Source organism: Podarcis vaucheri, assembly GCF_965113315.1.
Source record: "Podarcis vaucheri genome assembly, chromosome: 2".
NCBI lineage: Eukaryota > Metazoa > Chordata > Lepidosauria > Squamata > Lacertidae > Podarcis > Podarcis vaucheri.
The window spans coordinates 126,200,011-126,218,683 of NC_138760.1; the positions used below are offsets into that span (position 1 = coordinate 126,200,011).

Below are 18,673 nucleotides of genomic sequence, written 5' to 3' on the forward strand. Positions count from 1 at the left end.
GAAGAAACTGATTTTCTGGATCCATTTCAATCAGGGTTTAGGCCTGGTTTTGGCACGGAAACTGCTTTGGTGGCCCTCTATGATGACCTCTGTCGAGAGAGAGACAAGGGAAATGTGTCCCTGTTCATTATTCTCCTCCTCTCAGCGGTTTTCAATAGGATCCACCATGGTATCCTTCTGGAGCGACTCTCTGAACTGGGGGTGGGTGGCACTGCTTTGTGGTGATTCCAGTCCTACTTGGATGGTCGTTCCCAGAGGGTGTTACTTGGGGAATGCATTTCAGCCCCATGGAAGCTTCAGTGTGGGGTTCCGCAAGGCCCAATCCAATCCCCCTTGTTGTTTAACATCTACATGAAATCGCTGGGAGGGGTTATCCAGAGGTTTGGAGTACGTTGCCAGCAGTATGCTGATGACACTCAGCTCTATTTCTCCTTTCTATCTGTACATGAGGCAGTGGAAGTGCTAGACCAGTGTCTTGCCTGGGTAATGGACTGGATGAGAGCCAACAAATTGAAGCTCACTCCAGATAAGGCTCAGTTAGTGGGTGGTTCCTAGAGCAGATGGCTAGGAGGTCACCTGCTCTTGATGGGGTTACACTTCCTCTGGAGGAGCAGGTTCGTCGCTTGGGGGTAATCCTGGATCCTTTGCTGTCGCTCGAGGCTCAAGTGGCCAAGAGTGCCTTCCATAACGTCAGTGTAGGCTGGTGGCCCAGCTACACCCCTTTCTGGACAGGGATAGCCTATCTACCGTTGTCTATGCTCCGGGAACTTGAAGGTTAGATATAGATATGCGTTATACCTAGGGCTGCCTCTGAAGACAGTTTGGAAACTTCAGCTAGTGCAGAATTCAGCGGCCAGCTTGCTCACCGGCGGTTTGAGCATATTACACCCATCCTGGTCTGACTGCACTGGCTACCAATTAGTTTCTGGGTCCAATTCAAATTGCTGGTTTTGACTTGTAAAGCCTTAAATTGCTCAGGACCAGGAATTTGGAGGAGGAAATTGAGTTAAATGGCTTTGAGTTTATATGTCTGCCTGCTAGCCCGTCAATGAATGGTGGCCGCCCTAAAGGTGGCCTTACAATTGGTATCTCCCTCAAACTTCGGGCTAAACTTTCACTAGTGCATGCATTTCCGCCTTATGCTATTACCGGACTGATCTCTGGTGGAAACTTCACTTTATTGGTTACAAATGTCTATTTCCCTCCGGGAGGGTTAGCAGCTGATCTTACTTCTAGATGGGAATCCCTAGAGGATTTTTTACTTTCTTGTTATCTTAAGTATCCCAATGTCCCCTCCATTACTGGAGGCGATTTTAACGCTCGGATAGCATCAAATCGGGAGGCACTTAAAAAGTCCAAGTGGTGGGTTGACCCCGGCGTTCAAACCTACGATCTAGTATACACCCCCACTAGAATATCAAAGGATGTAAAAGTCAATAAGGCGGGAGTGATGCTTTATCAGATGACTCTACGCCTTAATTTAATTATATTAAATGGCAGGTGTCCTCCAGACATACCAGGAGAATTCACCCACCTGGGGTTAAAATCAAACAGTGTTCTCGACTATGTATTGGTTTCCCGGGATCTATTTTTGAATGTCACCTCTTTTAAAATTGATAATGCCCAATTTAGTGACCATCTTCCCCTGACAACCAAGTTATGTGTTGACTGGCAGTTGCTCGACCGCTCCCACCCAATCCCGGTGATAGTGGAGTCGTCCACTAAAATAAAGGGGACTAAATGGTCCCCTGCCCTCGCTCACAGATATACGGATTTTATCCGAGAAAAGTTTCCTGGCGATCAGATGGACATAGGAATAGTCTCGCGCGATCCTATTACCTGTATGAATTGTTTTTCTTGCTTGATAGAAGTTTTAACTCGCTTTTTTACTTCTACAACCTATGGAGCTAAAAACGATTATTTTAAATTTGGCGCCCCTTGGTTCAACTCTGCTTGCAAACAAGCCAGACTCCATCTACATACAATATATAATGACTATAAACTTTCCGGCGCTCCGGCCTTACCTCCATCTTATTCCCTGGCTAAAAAAGCATACAAACAGGCCCAGAAATCGGCCAAACGGGAGTGGTACTTAAATCGTTGGCAGACTATAATCTCTGCCTCAAAATCTCATAACTCCCGGAAATTTTGGTCCTTAATAAAGGGAAGAAACACGAAATATCCCTTAACGAGGATCCCAGCCCCTACATGGGAGCAGTTCCTGAGAAAATATTTCTCAGTGGCAGAAGCTCCGGCCACTCATTGGAGACCTTCTAATCCCCTTCCCATCTGGCCTAATACTGACCCTGCTGAAATCCTAGAATTGATAGCTGAGCTGAAAACTGGCAAGGCCCCTGGGCCAGATTTGGTCCCTGTTGAGGCTATAAAGCTTCATTCTGCATGGTGGGCAGGGATTTTAGCTAAAACGTTCGACGCAATAAATGCCACGGGCTTAATACCAGGAATGTGAAAGGAGGCCATTATAATTCCTATCTACAAAAAAGGCCCTCCCGGTGACCCAGGGAATTATCGGAATATCAGTCTGCTATCGTCCATTGGGAAAATATATGCCCGTTTTTTGCTGGCAAGGCTGTTGAAGTGGTCAGTTGAGGCTGACCTGATTGGACATGAGCAAGCAGGATTTAGATTAAACCGCTCCACAACAGACCAGGCAATTATTCTTTATCACTTAGCCCGGAAATACTCGACACCTCAACGGGGCCAACTCTGCGCAGCTTTCATAGATCTGAAAGCTGCGTTTGATAGTATTCCGAGGAAATTACTATGGGATAAACTTGCCTGTTGGGGAATAGATAGAAGGCTATTGTGGCTTATCTCCCAACTTCATGCCGGGTCCGTGGCCAGGGTGAGATTATCCCCTGCTGGAGATCTGACTAACCCAGTGCCAGTAAATAAGGGTGTACGCCAGGGTTGTATTTTAGCGCCTCTTCTTTTTAATTTATTTATCAGTGATATGAGGAACCCATTAGCCGACTCACAAAAATTTATCCACTCCCCTCGTATAGCAGATTACCGCTGTCCTTTACTTCTCTACGCAGATGATGCGGTACTACTCTCTTACTCCAGAGTGGGTTTAAGGAGGGCACTAAAGATTTTTGCGACATATTGCCATTCTAATCATCTGACTATCAACCATTCCAAGTCCAAAGTACTGATATTTTCAAGGAGTCGAAAACTTTATTCATGGAAACTAGAGGGCACGAAAATCGAACAAGTACATAAATTTAAATATTTAGGAATTTATTTTCAATATAATTTAGGGTGGAAAGCGCACATTGAATATCTTCAAAACAAGACAAAAGCCCTATCACACTCCCTCCTCCGTTTTTTCTACTCTGAGGGGGCCTTATTCATCCCTGCGGCCTTGAAAGTGTATAGCATCAAAGTGATGGCCACAATGGCCTATGCTGCACCTTTATGGGCTGCCTTTGCAAATCTCTCACCTTTAGAGTCACTTCAAAGCCAATTCTTACGCCGACTTCTAAAATTACCAACATGCGTAAGTAATGCGGCTATCCGCTTGGAAACGAAGATCCCCTCAGTGGAGTTAGTTATATGGAGGAGAGTTTTGATTTATTGGATATCCCTATGGCATAAACTCCCGAACCACTATCTCATTCAATGCATGTGGCGAGATGACTTCACCAATTTGTGGTCAGGAAAAATCCATGCCAAATTGCTGTCCTATGAGATCTCGCCCACTGAATTGCTCAAACTGGATCTAAATGTGGCAAAAAGGTGTATAAATCAAAGGCTGGACGATGTGGAGCTATACCAAAATTTCGTAGCTGGTGGTGGAGTCTGCTCACCGTTAAATTTCGGCATAACCCCTATCTACCGCGCTCCGTCCTACTTAACATCGCTTACGGCCGCGTCTCACCGATATGCCTTCATTAGAGCTAGGTTTAATGTCTTTCCAACAAACGTGCTGAGACATAGATTCACTAAGGGCCAAGTCCCTTCAATGTGTGCGTGTGAAATGAAAACATCTGAATCTCTACATCATGTTATGTTTATCTGCCCTTTGTACAGTTCAGCCCGTGCTAGTATACTAAACTCCATAATCCAGCCTATGGCTGACAAATCAGTAGACCTACAGCTTGCCTGGGTTCTTCAAGATGTGGATCCTTATATTACCCTACAGGTTGCTAAATTCCTAACAGCTGTCCTATCGTACAAGAGACGGAATGGAATGTTAGCCGATTATTAATAGTTATAAGAATTTTCTATAATTACATCAGATATTGATTTTAGTGTAGTGCCTAAAGTTTTTTTTAATCTTAATTTTTAAACTTTTCTTGTGAATGATTAATATCTGTCCTTCTGAGTTGAGAACTGTGTTGTACTGCTTGTGGCTTGTACGAGTCCGCTGTTTTATTTGATTTGATTTGTTTTGATTTGTTTTGCTGTGTTGTGTTATATGATGGGCGTAAAGCCGAATAAACATTTTGATTTGACCAGGAATACTTCAAGGACTGCTTCTTTCCATATGAACCTACCTGGACCCTGAGATCCCCTTATGAGGCCCTCCTTCGTGGGCCTCCTCCTCAAGTGGTCCGGAGGGTGGCAACACGAGAACAGGGCCTTCTCTGCAGTGGCTCCCTGTCTGTGGAATGCTCTCCCCAGGGAAGTTTGCCTGGCACCTTTCTTATAAACCTTTGTTGTTTAGTCGTCTTAGTCGTTTCCGACTCTCCGTGACCCCATGAATTTTTTTTTTATTATTTTTTTTATTAATTTTTTCCATAATATCTCCAATCATACAATTTTCCACATCACATATTTTGACTTATTGAACCTCCCTCAACTCCTCTGACAATCATCCGTAGTTAAATTTCTATCTTCACATTCCTTAATTATAATATCGCCTTTAAATAAAATTTTTCTGTCCTCATTTACATTCTTGCAATATTCCTTATTTTTTCACAAAGCTTCTTTAAAACATACTAGCGTTGTTTGTTCCTCACATACAGTCTTCAAATATTCTCTGAATTTTCCCCAGTCCTCTAGAAACTTATGGTCTCTTTGAAGTCTGATTTTTCCAGTTAATTTGTCCAGTTCTGCATAGTCTGTTAGTTTTGTTCTCCATTCTTCCAAAGTCGGTAGTTCTTCTTGTTTCCATTTTTGGGCCATCAATATTCTCGCTGCTGTTATTGCGTACTGGAAGAGTTTACGGTCCCTCTTATTTATTTTATTTTTAGTTATTCCCAGTAAGAAGGTTTCTGGTTTCTTTACAAAGCTATATCTCAGCATTTTCTTTAACTCATTATATATCGTTTCCCAGAACCCGTTCACTTTCTTACACTCCCACCACATATGAATAAATGTACCCTCTTTCTCTTTACATTTCCAACATTTGTTACAGGTTTTGTACATTTTTGCCAATTTAACTGGTGCCATATACCATCTGTATACCATTTTCATAACATTTTCTTTTAACGTAGTACATGCTGTAAATTTCAGATTTTCATTCCATATTTTTTGCCAATCTTCCATATCTATACTATACCCTAAATCTCTGGCCCAGTGAATCATTACCGCTTTAACTTCCTCATCCATCGTGTGCCATTCCAGTAAAATTTTATACATTTTTGAGATTATCTTACAATCATTATTAACAATTTCTGTTTGAAATTTCGAATCTTTTTCTTTATACCCTTTTTCTTTCACATCCTTTTTAAACATATCACTTATCTGATAATAGTGCAGCCAGTCAAATACATGTTCTTTTACTTGCTCATATGGTTTCAATCTCCATTTCTCTCCTTCTTTCACCACCAAGTCTCCGTAAGTAATCCAATTTCTCCTCATGTTAATTTTCTTGACTCCCATAACCTCTAATGGGGATAACCAATGTGGAACCCCCTTTTCTAATAAATTTTTGTATCTGTATTATTTTCTATCTGTATTATTTTGTATTAAAAACTTCCCTACACAGTGTTGCCTCCAGTTGTCTTCTCAAATTTGCATAGTTATTTTTTTGACAACTGACCGGAGGGTGTTCCACAGGGTGGGCACCACTGCCAAGAAGGCCCTCCGCCTTGTTCCCTATAACTTCCCTTCTCACAGTGAGGGAACTGCCACAAGGCCCTGGGACCTGGATCTCTGTGTCTTGACTGTATGATTGGGGTGAAGACGCTCCTTTAGCATTTCATCAGTTTGCCTTTTTATCCCATCAGGAGATGTTGAAGGGATCCTGGTAGAAGGGGAACATTCAGAAGTGTCACCGAAAGGATCCAAAGAGCAAAGGAATCTGAGGGTTCAAGATGGAGGCAGCAGGCAAGAGGGGAGACGAAGGCAGAAGCTGGAGGCTGACTCTGGTATGTCTCAGGGTGGTGAAAATCAAATTCCCAGAGAGGAGAAACCTTATAAATGTTTAGAGTGTGGAAAGAGCTTCAGTAACAGTAGTGCCCTTACCTCGCATCGAAGATCTCATACAGGGGAGAAACCGTATATATGTTTAGAGTGTGGAAAGAGTTTCAGTCGCAATGATGCCCTTACCAGGCACCAAAGATCTCATACAGGGGAGAAACCGTATACATGTTTGAAGTGTGGAAAGAGCTTCAGTCGGAGTAGCATCCTTAAGTCCCATCAACGAACTCATACAGGGGAGAAACCTTATACATGTTTGAAGTGTGGAAAGAGCTTCAGTCGGAGTAGCATCCTTAAGTCGCATCAACAAATTCATACAGGAGAGAAACCGTATACATGTTCGGAGTGTGGAAAGAGCTTCAGTCACAGTAGCCATCTTAAGTCCCATCAACGAACTCATACAGGGGAGAAACCGTATACATGTTTGAAGTGTGGAAAGAGCTTCAGTCAGAGTAGCACCCTTAAGTTGCATCAACAAATTCATACAGGAGAGAAACCGTATACATGTTCAGAGTGTGGAAAGAGCTTCAGTCAGAGTACTGGCCTTATCTTGCATCAAAGATCTCATACAGGGGAGAAACCGTATACATGTTCGGAGTGTGGAAAGAGCTTCAGTCAGAGTAGCCATCTTAAGTCCCATCAACAAACACATACAGGGGAGAAACCCTATAAATGTTTGGAGTGTGGGAAGAGCTTCAGTCAGAGTACTGGCCTTATCTTGCATCAAAGATCTCATACAGGGGAGAAACCGTATAAATGTTCAGAGTGTGGAAAAAGCTTCAGTGAACGTGGTACCCTTAGATTGCACAAAAGATCTCATACAGGGGAGAAACCGTATACATGTTCGGAGTGTGGAAAGAGTTTCAGTAACAATGGTACCCTTACCTTGCATCAACGAACTCATACAGGAGAGAAACCGTATATATGTTTAGAGTGTGGAAAGAGTTTCAGTCGCAATGATGCCCTTACCAGGCACAAAAGATCTCATACAGGGGAGAAACCGTATACATGTTCGGAGTGTGGAAAGAGTTTCAGTAAAAATGGTACCCTTACCTTGCATCAACGAACTCATACAGGGGAGAAACCGTATACATGTTTAGAGTGTGGAAGGAGCTTCAGTCAGAGTAGCACCCTTAAGTCGCATGAAAGAATTCATACAGGGGAGAAACGATATACATGTTTGGAGTGTGGAAAGAGCTTCAGCCAGAGTTCCAGCCTTACCTTGCATCAAAGATTGCACACAGGAGAGAAACCGTATAAATGTTTGGAGTGTGGCAAGAGCTTCAGTCGTGGTAGCCACCTCACGTTGCATCAACGAACTCATATAGGAGAGAAACCGTATGCATGTTCGGAGTGTGGAAAAAGCTTCAGGAACAGGAGTCACCTTACATTGCATCAACGAACTCATACAGGAGAGAAACCGTATGTATGTTCAGAGTGTGGAAAAAGCTTCAGGAACAGGAGTCACCTTACTAGACACCATAGAAGTCATACAGGAGAGAAACCGTATACATGTTCGGAGTGTGGAAGGAGCTTCAGTCACAGTTGCTCCCTTAAGTCGCATGAAAGAACTCATACAGGAGAGAAACCGTATACATGTTCGGAGTGTGGAAAAAGCTTCAGTCAGGGTAGCCACCTTAAGTCCCATCAAAGAACTCATACAGAGAGGAAATCTTAGAAATGTTTGGCCTATGGAAAGAACTTATGTGACAAGGACTCCCTTACTAAACTGAAAAGAACTCGTACAAGGGAAACAGAAAGGGTTGGCGGTGTGGGAAGATATTTAATCATATCAAATAACTCCTACAGAGAGTACACCAATGATTGTGTTCAGAATTAGAATTTGCTTCCATTAGAATTTTTATTCCTTTTAGTGGCTGTGTTGCAGATTGTTCTCCTGATCAGAGTTGGATTTACATAGCTATGTTCTATTTTCTTTCTCATGTGTTATTTCCCATGTATTCATCACCTGTATATAGCGTTGCTTTAATATTTCTCCCATCCCCAGTATTTGTTAATCTGGTGTGAATTGATCTGATATTTTTCATAGACACAAATGCATTCACTGGTATTCTGTTGATGTATGCAAATGACGTATCTTTGCAATGAGAGTATAGCTCCTCAGATCACAGCTCTAATGAACAAATGCTGCGGAAAAACATATACTGTATAATAAGCCTCAATACGCAGTCAAGAGAGAAATTCTTCTTCTTTGGTGATCGTTCGTAGCCGAGTAAGATTGTCTTCCATAAACACGGTTTTAACAATGAGTCCGTAAGTGACTGTGGAGGCCAATTCTGGACCCACACATCCTTCCACAGTGGGGACATAGCTTCCCAGGTGGGAGTTGATCATGGTTGGGGTTTGCCATGCATGCCTTCCTCTTAGCACGCTTGCGTCCTGAGTTCGAGTGTCTTCAAAGTCCATGACACCTTTGGTTGAGAGAAACATTAGAACAGTATAGAATATTTCAATATAGTATTTTCCAGCCTGTGTCTAGAGTGTTAATAGGTCACTGTTCCAGGATGTGTGTTTCTTCACCTTCATCTGCCTAGGAGGGATTTCAGTTTTATGTCTCCGAAATAATCCAGGCAGTGGCTGGAATAGAGGCAATGGAAAGAATATGACGAAATAAAAGAACATCTTCAAAGCTGGCTGCATCATAGACAATTAAAGGATATCTTTAAAGAGGACAATAAGAAAGGCTTCTCATAGTCGGTTTCCAAATTCCAAAGAGGCAGTGATAGACGAAAGTACAAAGTTATTTTTAAAAGGCATATAACATTCTTTTGCAGTGGGAAACCAAAGACGAAGAAGTAAAATTGATAATGATTAAATAATGGGCTATAACATACAATTTGAAGATTGGGTAAAATTGTGGAAAGTAAATTTGAAATTTACAGATTGTATACTATTGAGAGAGACCTATATGAAAATGATGTATAGATTGTATCTATCACCGGTTAAACTGGCAAAAATGTATAAAAATGAAAAGAGAGTGTTGGAGATGTGAAATAGAAGGTACGTTTTATCATATGTTGGTGGGATTGTAAAAAGGTAAAAGCCTATTGGGAAATGATATATAATGAATTGCAGAAAATGTTGAAAATAACTTTTCTAAAAAAAAACAGAAGCCTTCTTGCTAGGTATTTTAGGCCAAGACATACCGAAAGAAAAGAGGAATTTATTTATGTATGCCACTACAGCAGCAAGAATGTTGATTGCACAAAATTGGAAGACTGGAGAAATACCAAATAAAGAACCATGGCAAGAGAAGTTGATGAACTGTGAGGGGAGAGACTCCCTCAGGCAAGGCCTCCTTCCACCTGCCTTGCCCCACTCTCTGCTTCTCAATGTGTAGCGTATTGTTTTATGTACCGTGGCTTGCCATTGTCTTATTGATTACAGTTTAGATATTATTGTAACTTGAGTGGATTTCTGTTTAACTTTTATATGTTGATACTATTATTTTATACTGTTCTGATTGTTGAATGTTACTTTTTGGATGGAGGTTGCCTATTTTAAAGTTACGTTTTATTATCACATTTTTCTATTGCATTAGATTGTTACAAGATGCACATTCTTTGTTTCTTCAGCTTGTAAACCGCCTTGAGTATTGTAAGATAGAAAGGCGGTATACAAATTAAAAATGATGATGATGATGTAGAACTGGCAAAAATGACAGACAGACTAAGAGAAAAGGACAACAGAGACTTTGAAAAACAATGGGAACCATTTATAGAAACAAAGTCTATAGGCTTGATGGCAGGATTTAAATAAACATTCACACTATTAGTATTAGAAAATGTGTAGAAGATAGAGAAATATGGTGTGTTTACTTTTATGTATTTAGGTTTGATGTTATGTTATTAATAACTTTTTCTATTAGGAGGTAGCAAGGTGGGTGAAAAGAGTAACAAACCGGAAGCGGAAGTTGGGGAAGCCTAGGAGGGGAGGGAGGGAGGAATACATAGTAAAGGTTAAGACTTTGAGATGTATGTAATGAATGAAAAAGAAAGGTGAATAAAATTTTATTTTAAAAAAATCAATGAGTCCGTAAGTGACTGTGGAGGCCAATTCTGGACCCATACGTCCTTCCACAGTGGGGACAGAGCTTTCCAGGTGGGAGTTGATCATGGTTAGGGTTTGCCATGCATGCCTTCCTTTTATCACACTTCTCCCTTCCGTTCTGAATTCGAGTGTCTTCAAAGTCCATGACACCTTTGGTTGAGAGAGAAATTAGAACAGTATAGAAGATGCACTGATTTTCCAGCCTGTGTCTAGAGTGTTAATAGGTCACTGTTTCAGGATGTGTGTTTCTTCACCTTCATCTGCCTAGGAGGGATTTCAGTTTTATGTCTCCGAAATATCCAGGCAGTGGCCGGTTCCTGATGGGATGTATTTGTGCTGTGTGTTCTCCCCCCAGCTCTCCCCTCCCCTAGAATTTCCTGTAACACCCCCCCCATACACACACACAATCTGGAAATGTGAAATCCACTATGCAGCTATGTGCAGGTATTTGTTGATCTGATAATCTGGGAAAGGAGGAAGATGCAACCTCATCCAGCACACATTAAAAAACCCAATTATGTTTTAAATACAATTTTTAGATACATCAGTTTTGCACGGAAGAGCAGTCAAACATTTCAAAATACATATGTGTTAGCGAGACAGTTTCCTTCTTGCATAGTCTAGTGAAAGGCAATGTTTCAGAATGGAACTCTGCTGATGAAATACCGAGTTACAGGTAGGTAGCCGTCTTGGTCTGCCATAGTCGAAACAAAATAAATAAATAGATTAGATAAGATAAGATTCCTTCCAGTAGCAAATTAGAGACCAACTAAGTTTATTATTTGTATACTTCTTCCGATACACTGAAACAGAAGTCACCGGACCCTTATATATAGTGAGAGGGTGGGGAGGGGTATTACTCAGAAGGGTGGTGGGAGATGGGTGACTGGCTGATAGGTGTGGTAAACCTGCAATTGGTCTTACAGGAAAAAACAGGGTGAGATGGCTAAAATAGCTCTATCATGTACAATGAGATAAGAATCCAATGTCTTTGTTCAGACCAGGTCTCTCCATGGTTTTAAGTTTGGTAGTAAGTTGCAATTCAGCAACTTCTCTTTCCAGTCTATTTCTGAAATTCTTTTGTAATAAGACAGCGACTTTCAGATCTTGTATAGAATGTCCTGGGAGATTGGAGTGTTCTCCTGCTGGTTTCAGAAATACCTGATAGTGCAGGTAATAGTCCAGCAAACGTAACCCATCTTCATTTACCTGCAGCAATTGCATGTTGATTGCCCTCTTAAAAGACAAAGTCCAGCAACTGGAGGAACGTGTAGCTACGCTCCGAAGAATTAGAGAGCTGGAGCTCTTCTTGGAAGCAACAGAGCACACCGTCTCCACCAAGGAGGAGACAGGGGACTCCCCTGAGAAGGAGGCTAGTTCACCAGCACAGGAGCCAGATATATGGAGAAACGTGACTCAAAGACGTAGGAGGCCCAGGGTTCGCTCTGATTGTTTAGAAATACACAATCGCTTTGAGGTCCTCTCCCCTAGCGTGGAAGACGAAGAACAGACTCCATTTGAGGATCTCTCCCTCATTACAGTTGATCAAGTATATGAAGGCGAGCAGCAAAGTCAGTCCTCAGGAAATGTGCAGGCGACCTTGGAACGGACAGCTCACGGAAGAACCCCAACCAAACCTAAGAGGAGGCGAGTAGTGGTGATAGGGGATTCCCTACTGAGGGGAACAGAAGCAGTGATCTGTGGGCCTGACAAGATGTCTCGGGAAGTGTGCTGTCTCCCCGGGGCTAAGATTCAAGATGTAACTGAACGACTCCAAGGAATCATAAAACCCACTGACAAATACCCCTTCCTCTTGGTTCACGTGGGAACCAATGACACTGCAAGCAATAGCCTCCAGAAGATCAAAAGAGACTCTGAGGCTCTGGGCAGGAAATTGAAGCAATTAAATGCACAAATTGTCATCTCATCTGTCCTCCCAGTTGAACGACGTGGCCCAGGGAGAGAGCGAAAAATAGTGGAAGTGAACAGCTGGCTTCGCAAATGGTGTAAACAGGAACGGTTTGGATTATTAGATCACGGACTGCAGTTTCTTGAAGATGGACTTCTGGCAAGCGATGGGCTGCACCTCACAACGGATGGAAGAAATGCTTTTACCAAAAATCTCAGAAACCTCATCAGGAGGGCTTTAAACTGACTAATGTGGGGGAGGGAGACAGTGCTACTGAAGGTAGGAGTCTATCAATTGATGAAGATGATCATCTAAATGTCATAGACCAAATGGAGCAAACAGCACGCGGACCTAGTGGTGGGGGAAAAAAAATCCTTAAATAAGAGAAACGGGGGAATGATTAATGGACTTCAATGTCTGTACACTAATGCACAAAGCATGGGAAATAAACAAGATGAGCTTGAGCTCTTGGTACAGCAAACTAAATATGACATAATAGGCATCACTGAAACCTGGTGGGATAAGTCCCACGATTGGAATGTAATAATGGAGGGATACAATCTATTTCAGAGAAACAGACCAGACAAGAAAGGAGGAGGAGTGGCGTTATATGTCAGGGATGTGTATACCTGTGAAGAGATCCAAGATTTAGAACCTCAAAGCCAAAGTGAGAGCATTTGGGTCAAAATTAAGGGAGAGAAGAATAACAGTGACCTCATTGTGGGAGTTTACTACAGATCCCCAAGCCAAACGGAGGACATAGATGATGCCTTCCTGGAACAGATGGCCAAGCATGCAAAAGGAAGGGAGATAGTAGTAATGGGGGACTTCAATTACCCGGATATTTGTTGGATGTCAAACTCAGCCAAGAGCATAAGGTCAAACAGATTCCTCACTGGCCTTGCAGACAACTTCATTGTCCAGAAAGTGGGAGAAGCAACAAGAGGAACAGCCATTTTAGATCTGGTCCTAACCAATGTCGATGACCTGGTTAGTGGGGTAGAAGTGGAAGGATCATTAGGCGCAAGTGATCATGCTCTTCTGAAGTTTACTATACAGCGGAAAGGAGCAGCCAAGCATACTAGGACTCAATTTCTTGACTTTAAGAAAGCCGACTTCATAAAACTTAGGGAAGTGCTGGGTGAGATCCCATGGAGAGTAATACTAAAAGGAAAGGGCAAAGCATGATGGCTGGGAGTTTGTTAAGAGGGAGATAGTAAAAGCACAACTTCAGGCAATACCATTGAGACGGAAACATGGAAGGTGCCTAAAGAAGCCAGGGTGGCTATCTAAAGAACTTTTAACTGAGTTAAGATTTAAAAAGGGTGTGTACAAAAAATGGAAAAGGGGGGAAACCACCAAAGAGGAATTCAAACAAATAGCCAGCACATGTAGACACAAAGTCAGAAAAGCTAAAGCACAGAATGAACTCAGGCTTGCTAGAGAGGTTAAAAGCAACAAAAAAGGCTTTTATGGGTATGTTCGTAGCAAAAGGAAGAACAAAGAAACAGTGGGGTCACTCAGAGGAGAAGATGGTGAAATGCAAACAGGGGACACAGAAGGGGCTGAACTCCTCAATGCCTTCTTTGCCTCAGTCTTCTCCGATAAGGAAAACAATGCCCGACCTGAAGAATTTGGAGCAAATGATTCAGCAGAGGAAACACGGCCCAGAATAACTAAGGAGATAGTACAAGAATACTTGGCTAGTTTAGATGTATTCGTCTCCAGGACCAGATGAACTGCATCCAAGAGTATTAAAAGAACTGGCAGATGTGATCTCAGAACCACTGGCAGTCATCTTTGAGAATTCCTGGAGAACAGGCGAAGTCCCGGTAGACTGGAGGAGGGCAAATGTTGTCCCTATTTTCAAAAAGGGGAAAAGAGAGGACCCAAATAATTACCGCCCAGTCAGTCTGACATCAATACCAGGGAAGATTCTGGAGCAGATCATTAAGCAAACAGTCTGTGAGCACCTAGAAAGGAAGGCTGTGATCACCAATAGTCAGCATGGATTTCTGAAAAATAAGTCATGTCAGACTAATTTTAACAGGGAGAAATGTAAAGTATTGCACTTGGGCAAAAAAAATGAGAGGCACAAATACAAGATGGGGGACACCTGGCTTGAGAGCAGTACATGTGAAAAGGATCTAGGAGTCTTGGTTGACCACAAACTTGACATGAGCCAACAGTGTGACGCGGCAGCTAAAAAAGCCAATGCAATTCTGGGCTGCATCAATAGGAGTATAGCATCTAGATCAAGGGAAGTAATAGTGCCACTGTATTCTGCTCTGGTCAGACCTCACCTGGAGTACTGTGTCCAGTTCTGGGCACCACAGTTCAAGAAGGACACTGAGAAACTGGAACGTGTCCAGAGGAGGGCAACCAAAATGGTCAAAGGTCTGGAAATGATGCCTTATGAGGAACGGCTAAAGGAGCTGGGCATGTTTAGCTTGGAGAAGAGGAGGTTAAGGGGTGATATGATAGCCATGTTCAAATATATAAAAGGATGTCACATAGAGGAGGGAGAAAGGTTGTTTTCTGCTGCTCCAGAGAAGCGGACACGGAGCAATGGATCCAAACTGCAGGAAAGAAGATTCCACCTAAACATTAGGAAGAACTTCCTGACAGTAAGAGCTGTTTGACATTGGAATTTGTTGCCAAGGAGTGTGGTGGAGTCTCCTACTTTGGAGGTCTTTAAGCAGAGGCTTGACAACCATATGTCAGGAGTGCTCTGATGGTGTTTCCTGCTTGGCAGGGGGTTGGACTCGATGGCCCTTGTGGTCTCTTCCAACTCTATGATTCTATGATTCTCCAATGGATGCCTGTTGCTCATGCCTAGAGATGGGAAGGTCTGGAAAAAAATCTAGAAAAATGGGGGGGACAGGTTTTTTTCTGAAGCCCCTTTTTCCTGGAAAAAAATGAAAAAAAATTGTTTGATATAGTTTGAATATTCCACATTTTTATTTTCAATTTTTCCTGGGAAAAAAAATGATTTTGGGGGGAAAGAAAAAATGTGCCCTCCCCCCTTTTTCTACCCCCAGGTCTTCCAGAACCCCGACTTTGCAGCTCCCTGCCGACAGACACCAGGCAGGTGCTCTCACTGTACTCCTTCCGGCAACTGCTCAAAATATTTTCGTTAGGGCCAGCGCATCTGAACACATAGAAGCTGCGTGCGATTTACTTCCTTTTAACCACTGCTGACTTTAATCATATTTTGAATACCCTTAAATACCTGCTTTTAACTGTGTTTTATCAATCATTTTAATGTTCTGTTGTATATTTTTGTAAACTGTTTAGAAGCTCTCTTACCACCATGCGGTTTATAATATATAATAAATTCAATTTAAAAAACACACACGCTTCCTTTCCTTTCAAACTGAGTTTGAGCCTTAGTGCAATTACTTTTCAGTAACTGGATGTTGCTTCCTTCTGGGCCTGGCATGCAAAAAAACTGCCTTACGCTTTGCCCCAGCTGTCCTCAAGGAGAGATGGGAAGGCCTGGAAAAAAAAACCGGGAAAATGGGGGGGATAGTCCCCCCCCATTTGCCCCCAAAGCCGTTTTTTAGAAGTCCATGGGGAAAATGACAAAGAGGAAGAGGAAGAAGAAATGGAAAATGATAGCAGTAGTTGAGAAAGTGAGATAGAATAAACTGCATGTATATGTTGTGTCTTCTGTTGTTGCTTTTAAAGCACTACTCAAAGGGTAGACCTTCCATGGAGCTTAAATATTGAGGTGGACCTTAACTTTATTTGCTGTTGGTGCTAAGAGGCAATTTTGATTATTATTTATGTCGGTGGTTTCTTGCTTTTTTTGTTGCTTTTGAGAGAAAGGGGGTGGTTACCTGTTTTATTGCAAGCCTAATACTTTTATATACACTGCGTTTCACGCAATTTGTAAAACTACTCCACACTGAATCCCCCCCCCATTTTTCCAAAATTTCCTTTCCCCCAAAAAATAACGGAGGGAAACGTCCCGTCCCCCCCATGGCTTCAAAATTTCCGGAAATTTTACATCTCAACTCTATTGCCTTCTTAAAAACTGTCCTCTGGTTCCCCCCATATAATATAATAATAAATAATACATTTTATTTATATCCCGCCCTCCCCAGACGAAGCTGGGCTCAGGGCGGCTAACAACAATCAAAATAGTCCAACATTCTAAAACATTCATTATAAAATTATTTAAATCAAATTAAAATCAAATTAATGGCAACCATCAAGCAAAATTTTGTGCAGATTGCCAGAGGAGGGGGTCAGGCTGCGCCCTGACAAAAGGCCTGGTGGAACAGCTCTGTCTTGCAGGCCCTGCGGAAGGATGTCAGGTCCTGCAGGGCCCTAGTCTCTTGTGACAGAGCGTTCCACCAGATTGGAGCTGCGGCCGAGAAAGGCCTGGCTCTAGTTGAGGCCAACCTAACCTCTCTGTGGCCTGGGATCTTTAGGGTGTTTTTATTTGCAGACCGTAAATTTCTCTGTGGGACATACCAGGAGAGGCAGTCCCGTAGGTACGAGGGTCCTAGGCCGTATAGGGCTTTAAAGGTTAAAACCAGCACCTTAAACCTGATCCTGTACTCCACCGGGAGCCAGTGCAGCTGGTATAGTACCGGAAGAATGTGATCTCGCAGCGAAGACCCCATAAGGAGTCTCGCCGCGGCATTCTGCACCAGCTGGAGTTTCTGGGTCAGTCTCAAGGGCAGCCCCACGTAGAGCGAGTTACAATAATCCAGTCTGGAGGTGACCGTCGTGTGGATCACAGTGGCTAGGTCAGGGCGATAGAGATAAGGAGCCAACTGCTTAGCTTGACGGAGATGAAAAAATGCCGCCTTTGTTATAGCTGTAATCTGCGCCTCCATAGAGAGGGAGGTATCGAAGATTACACCCAAACTCTTAACGGATGATGCTGGCACTAATTGCACCCCCGCAAGATATGGGAGTTGCCCCCTCAATCCCATATCGCTCCGTCCCAGCCAGAGGACCTCTGTCTTCGAAGGATTTAACTTCAACCGGCTCCCACGTAACCATCCAGCCACAGCTTCCAGATATCTGGTCAGTGTATCTGGGGCCGAGTCAGGATGGCCATCCATCAACAGATAGAGTTGGGTGTCATCAGCATACTGATGGCAACCCAGCCCAAAACTCCGGACAAGCTGGGCGAGGGGGCGCATAAAGATGTTAAAAAGCGTCGGGGAGAGAATCGCACCCTGAGGCACTCCACACACCAAGGAGTGGCGCGATGACAATTCCCCCCCAAGCACCTCCCTCTGTCCCCGACCGGACAGAAACGAGCGCAGCCATTGAAGGACTGTGCCCTGGATCCCCATGTCAGCAAGGCGGTGGTCCAGAAGTTCGTGATCGACCATGTCGAAGGCTGCTGACAGGTCTAGAAGAATCAGCAGCCCCGACCTGCCTCGATCCAGCTGCCTGCGGAGATCATCTGTTAGGGCGACCAGAGCCGTCTCGGTCCCATGCCCAGCGCGGAAGCCGGACTGGAATGGATCGAGAGCAGATGTTTCATCCAGAAACCTACCAAGCTGTTCAGCAACCGCTCTCTCAATCACCTTACCCAGGAATGGAAGATTCGAAACCGGGCAGTAATTGGATAGATCTAAAGGATCTAATGATGTTTTCTTTAAGAGCGGACGCACCACTGCCTCCTTCAGTTCCCCTGTCGTTCATTAAAATGCTTGCACTTCCCTTGACAAGGCAGAATCCCTTCCTGGGAATTCCTGGCAGAGAGCTGCTGAACCCCAGACCCCAAAAGGAAATCCAACCTCATCCAGCATGCAATGCTAAAAACCGAATTCTGTTTTAAATGCAGTTTTTAGGATGCGGGTGGCGCTGTGGTCTAAACCACAGAGCCTAGGTCTTGCTGATCAGAAGGTCGGCGGTTCGAATCTCCATGACGGGGTGAGCTCCTGTTGCTCAGTCCCAGCTCCTGCCAACCTAGCAGTTCAAAAGCACACCAGTGCAAGTAGATAAATAGGTACCCCTCCAGTGGGAAGGTAAACAGCGTTTCCATGCGCTGCTCTGGTTTGCCAGAAGCGGTCTAGTCATGCTGGACACATGACCCTGAAGCTGTCTGCGGACAAAGTGCCGGATCCCTCGGCTAGTAAATCGAGATGAGCGACGCAACCCCAGAGTCATCCGTGACTGGACCTAATGGTCAGGGGTCCCTTTAATACATGGTTCTTCCTCTTCTCCTTTAATCTCCTACAACAACCCTATGAGGTAGGCTAGGCTGATAGGCATGGACTGGACCCATGGCCACCCGGTGGGGAATTCAATCCCTGGTCTCCCAAGACCGTA

General features: G+C 43.4%; 3 protein-coding genes across 11 annotated transcripts in view; 2 read left to right on the forward strand and 1 right to left on the reverse strand.

Annotated features, from left to right (window-relative positions):
- Positions 1–18,673, reverse strand: part of LOC309525047 (uncharacterized protein) — a 274,308-nt gene that overhangs the window by 210,753 nt on the left and 44,882 nt on the right. The gene's annotated exons all lie outside the window — the stretch shown is intronic.
- Positions 1–18,673, forward strand: part of LOC309524675 (uncharacterized protein) — a 121,925-nt gene that overhangs the window by 93,862 nt on the left and 9,390 nt on the right. For 2 of the 7 annotated variants that reach the window (XM_082209548.1, XM_082209556.1), the window contains exon 2: positions 6,198–10,140. The exons of the other annotated variants lie outside the window; for them this stretch is intronic. In XM_082209548.1, the coding sequence (XP_082065674.1) occupies positions 6,198–8,068 (1,871 nt within the window). In that variant the 3' untranslated portion in view covers positions 8,069–10,140. Of the gene's footprint in view, positions 1–6,197; positions 10,141–18,673 lie in introns of those variants that run through there. 7 annotated transcript variants of the gene reach the window in all.
- On the forward strand, positions 996–4,476 carry LOC309524970 (uncharacterized protein). The gene is made up of 2 exons (XM_082210246.1): positions 996–3,520; positions 3,554–4,476. Exon 1 carries the CDS (start codon positions 1,049–1,051, stop codon positions 2,468–2,470), a length of 1,422 nt encoding a protein of 473 aa, XP_082066372.1. The 5' UTR covers positions 996–1,048; the 3' UTR covers positions 2,471–3,520; positions 3,554–4,476.

Bases quoted from the DNA above. Each gene is read 5' to 3' on its own strand.
- LOC309524970 (XM_082210246.1), top strand. From the start codon at position 1,049: ATGAATGGTGGCCGCCCTAAAGGTGGCCTTACAATTGGTATCTCCCTC.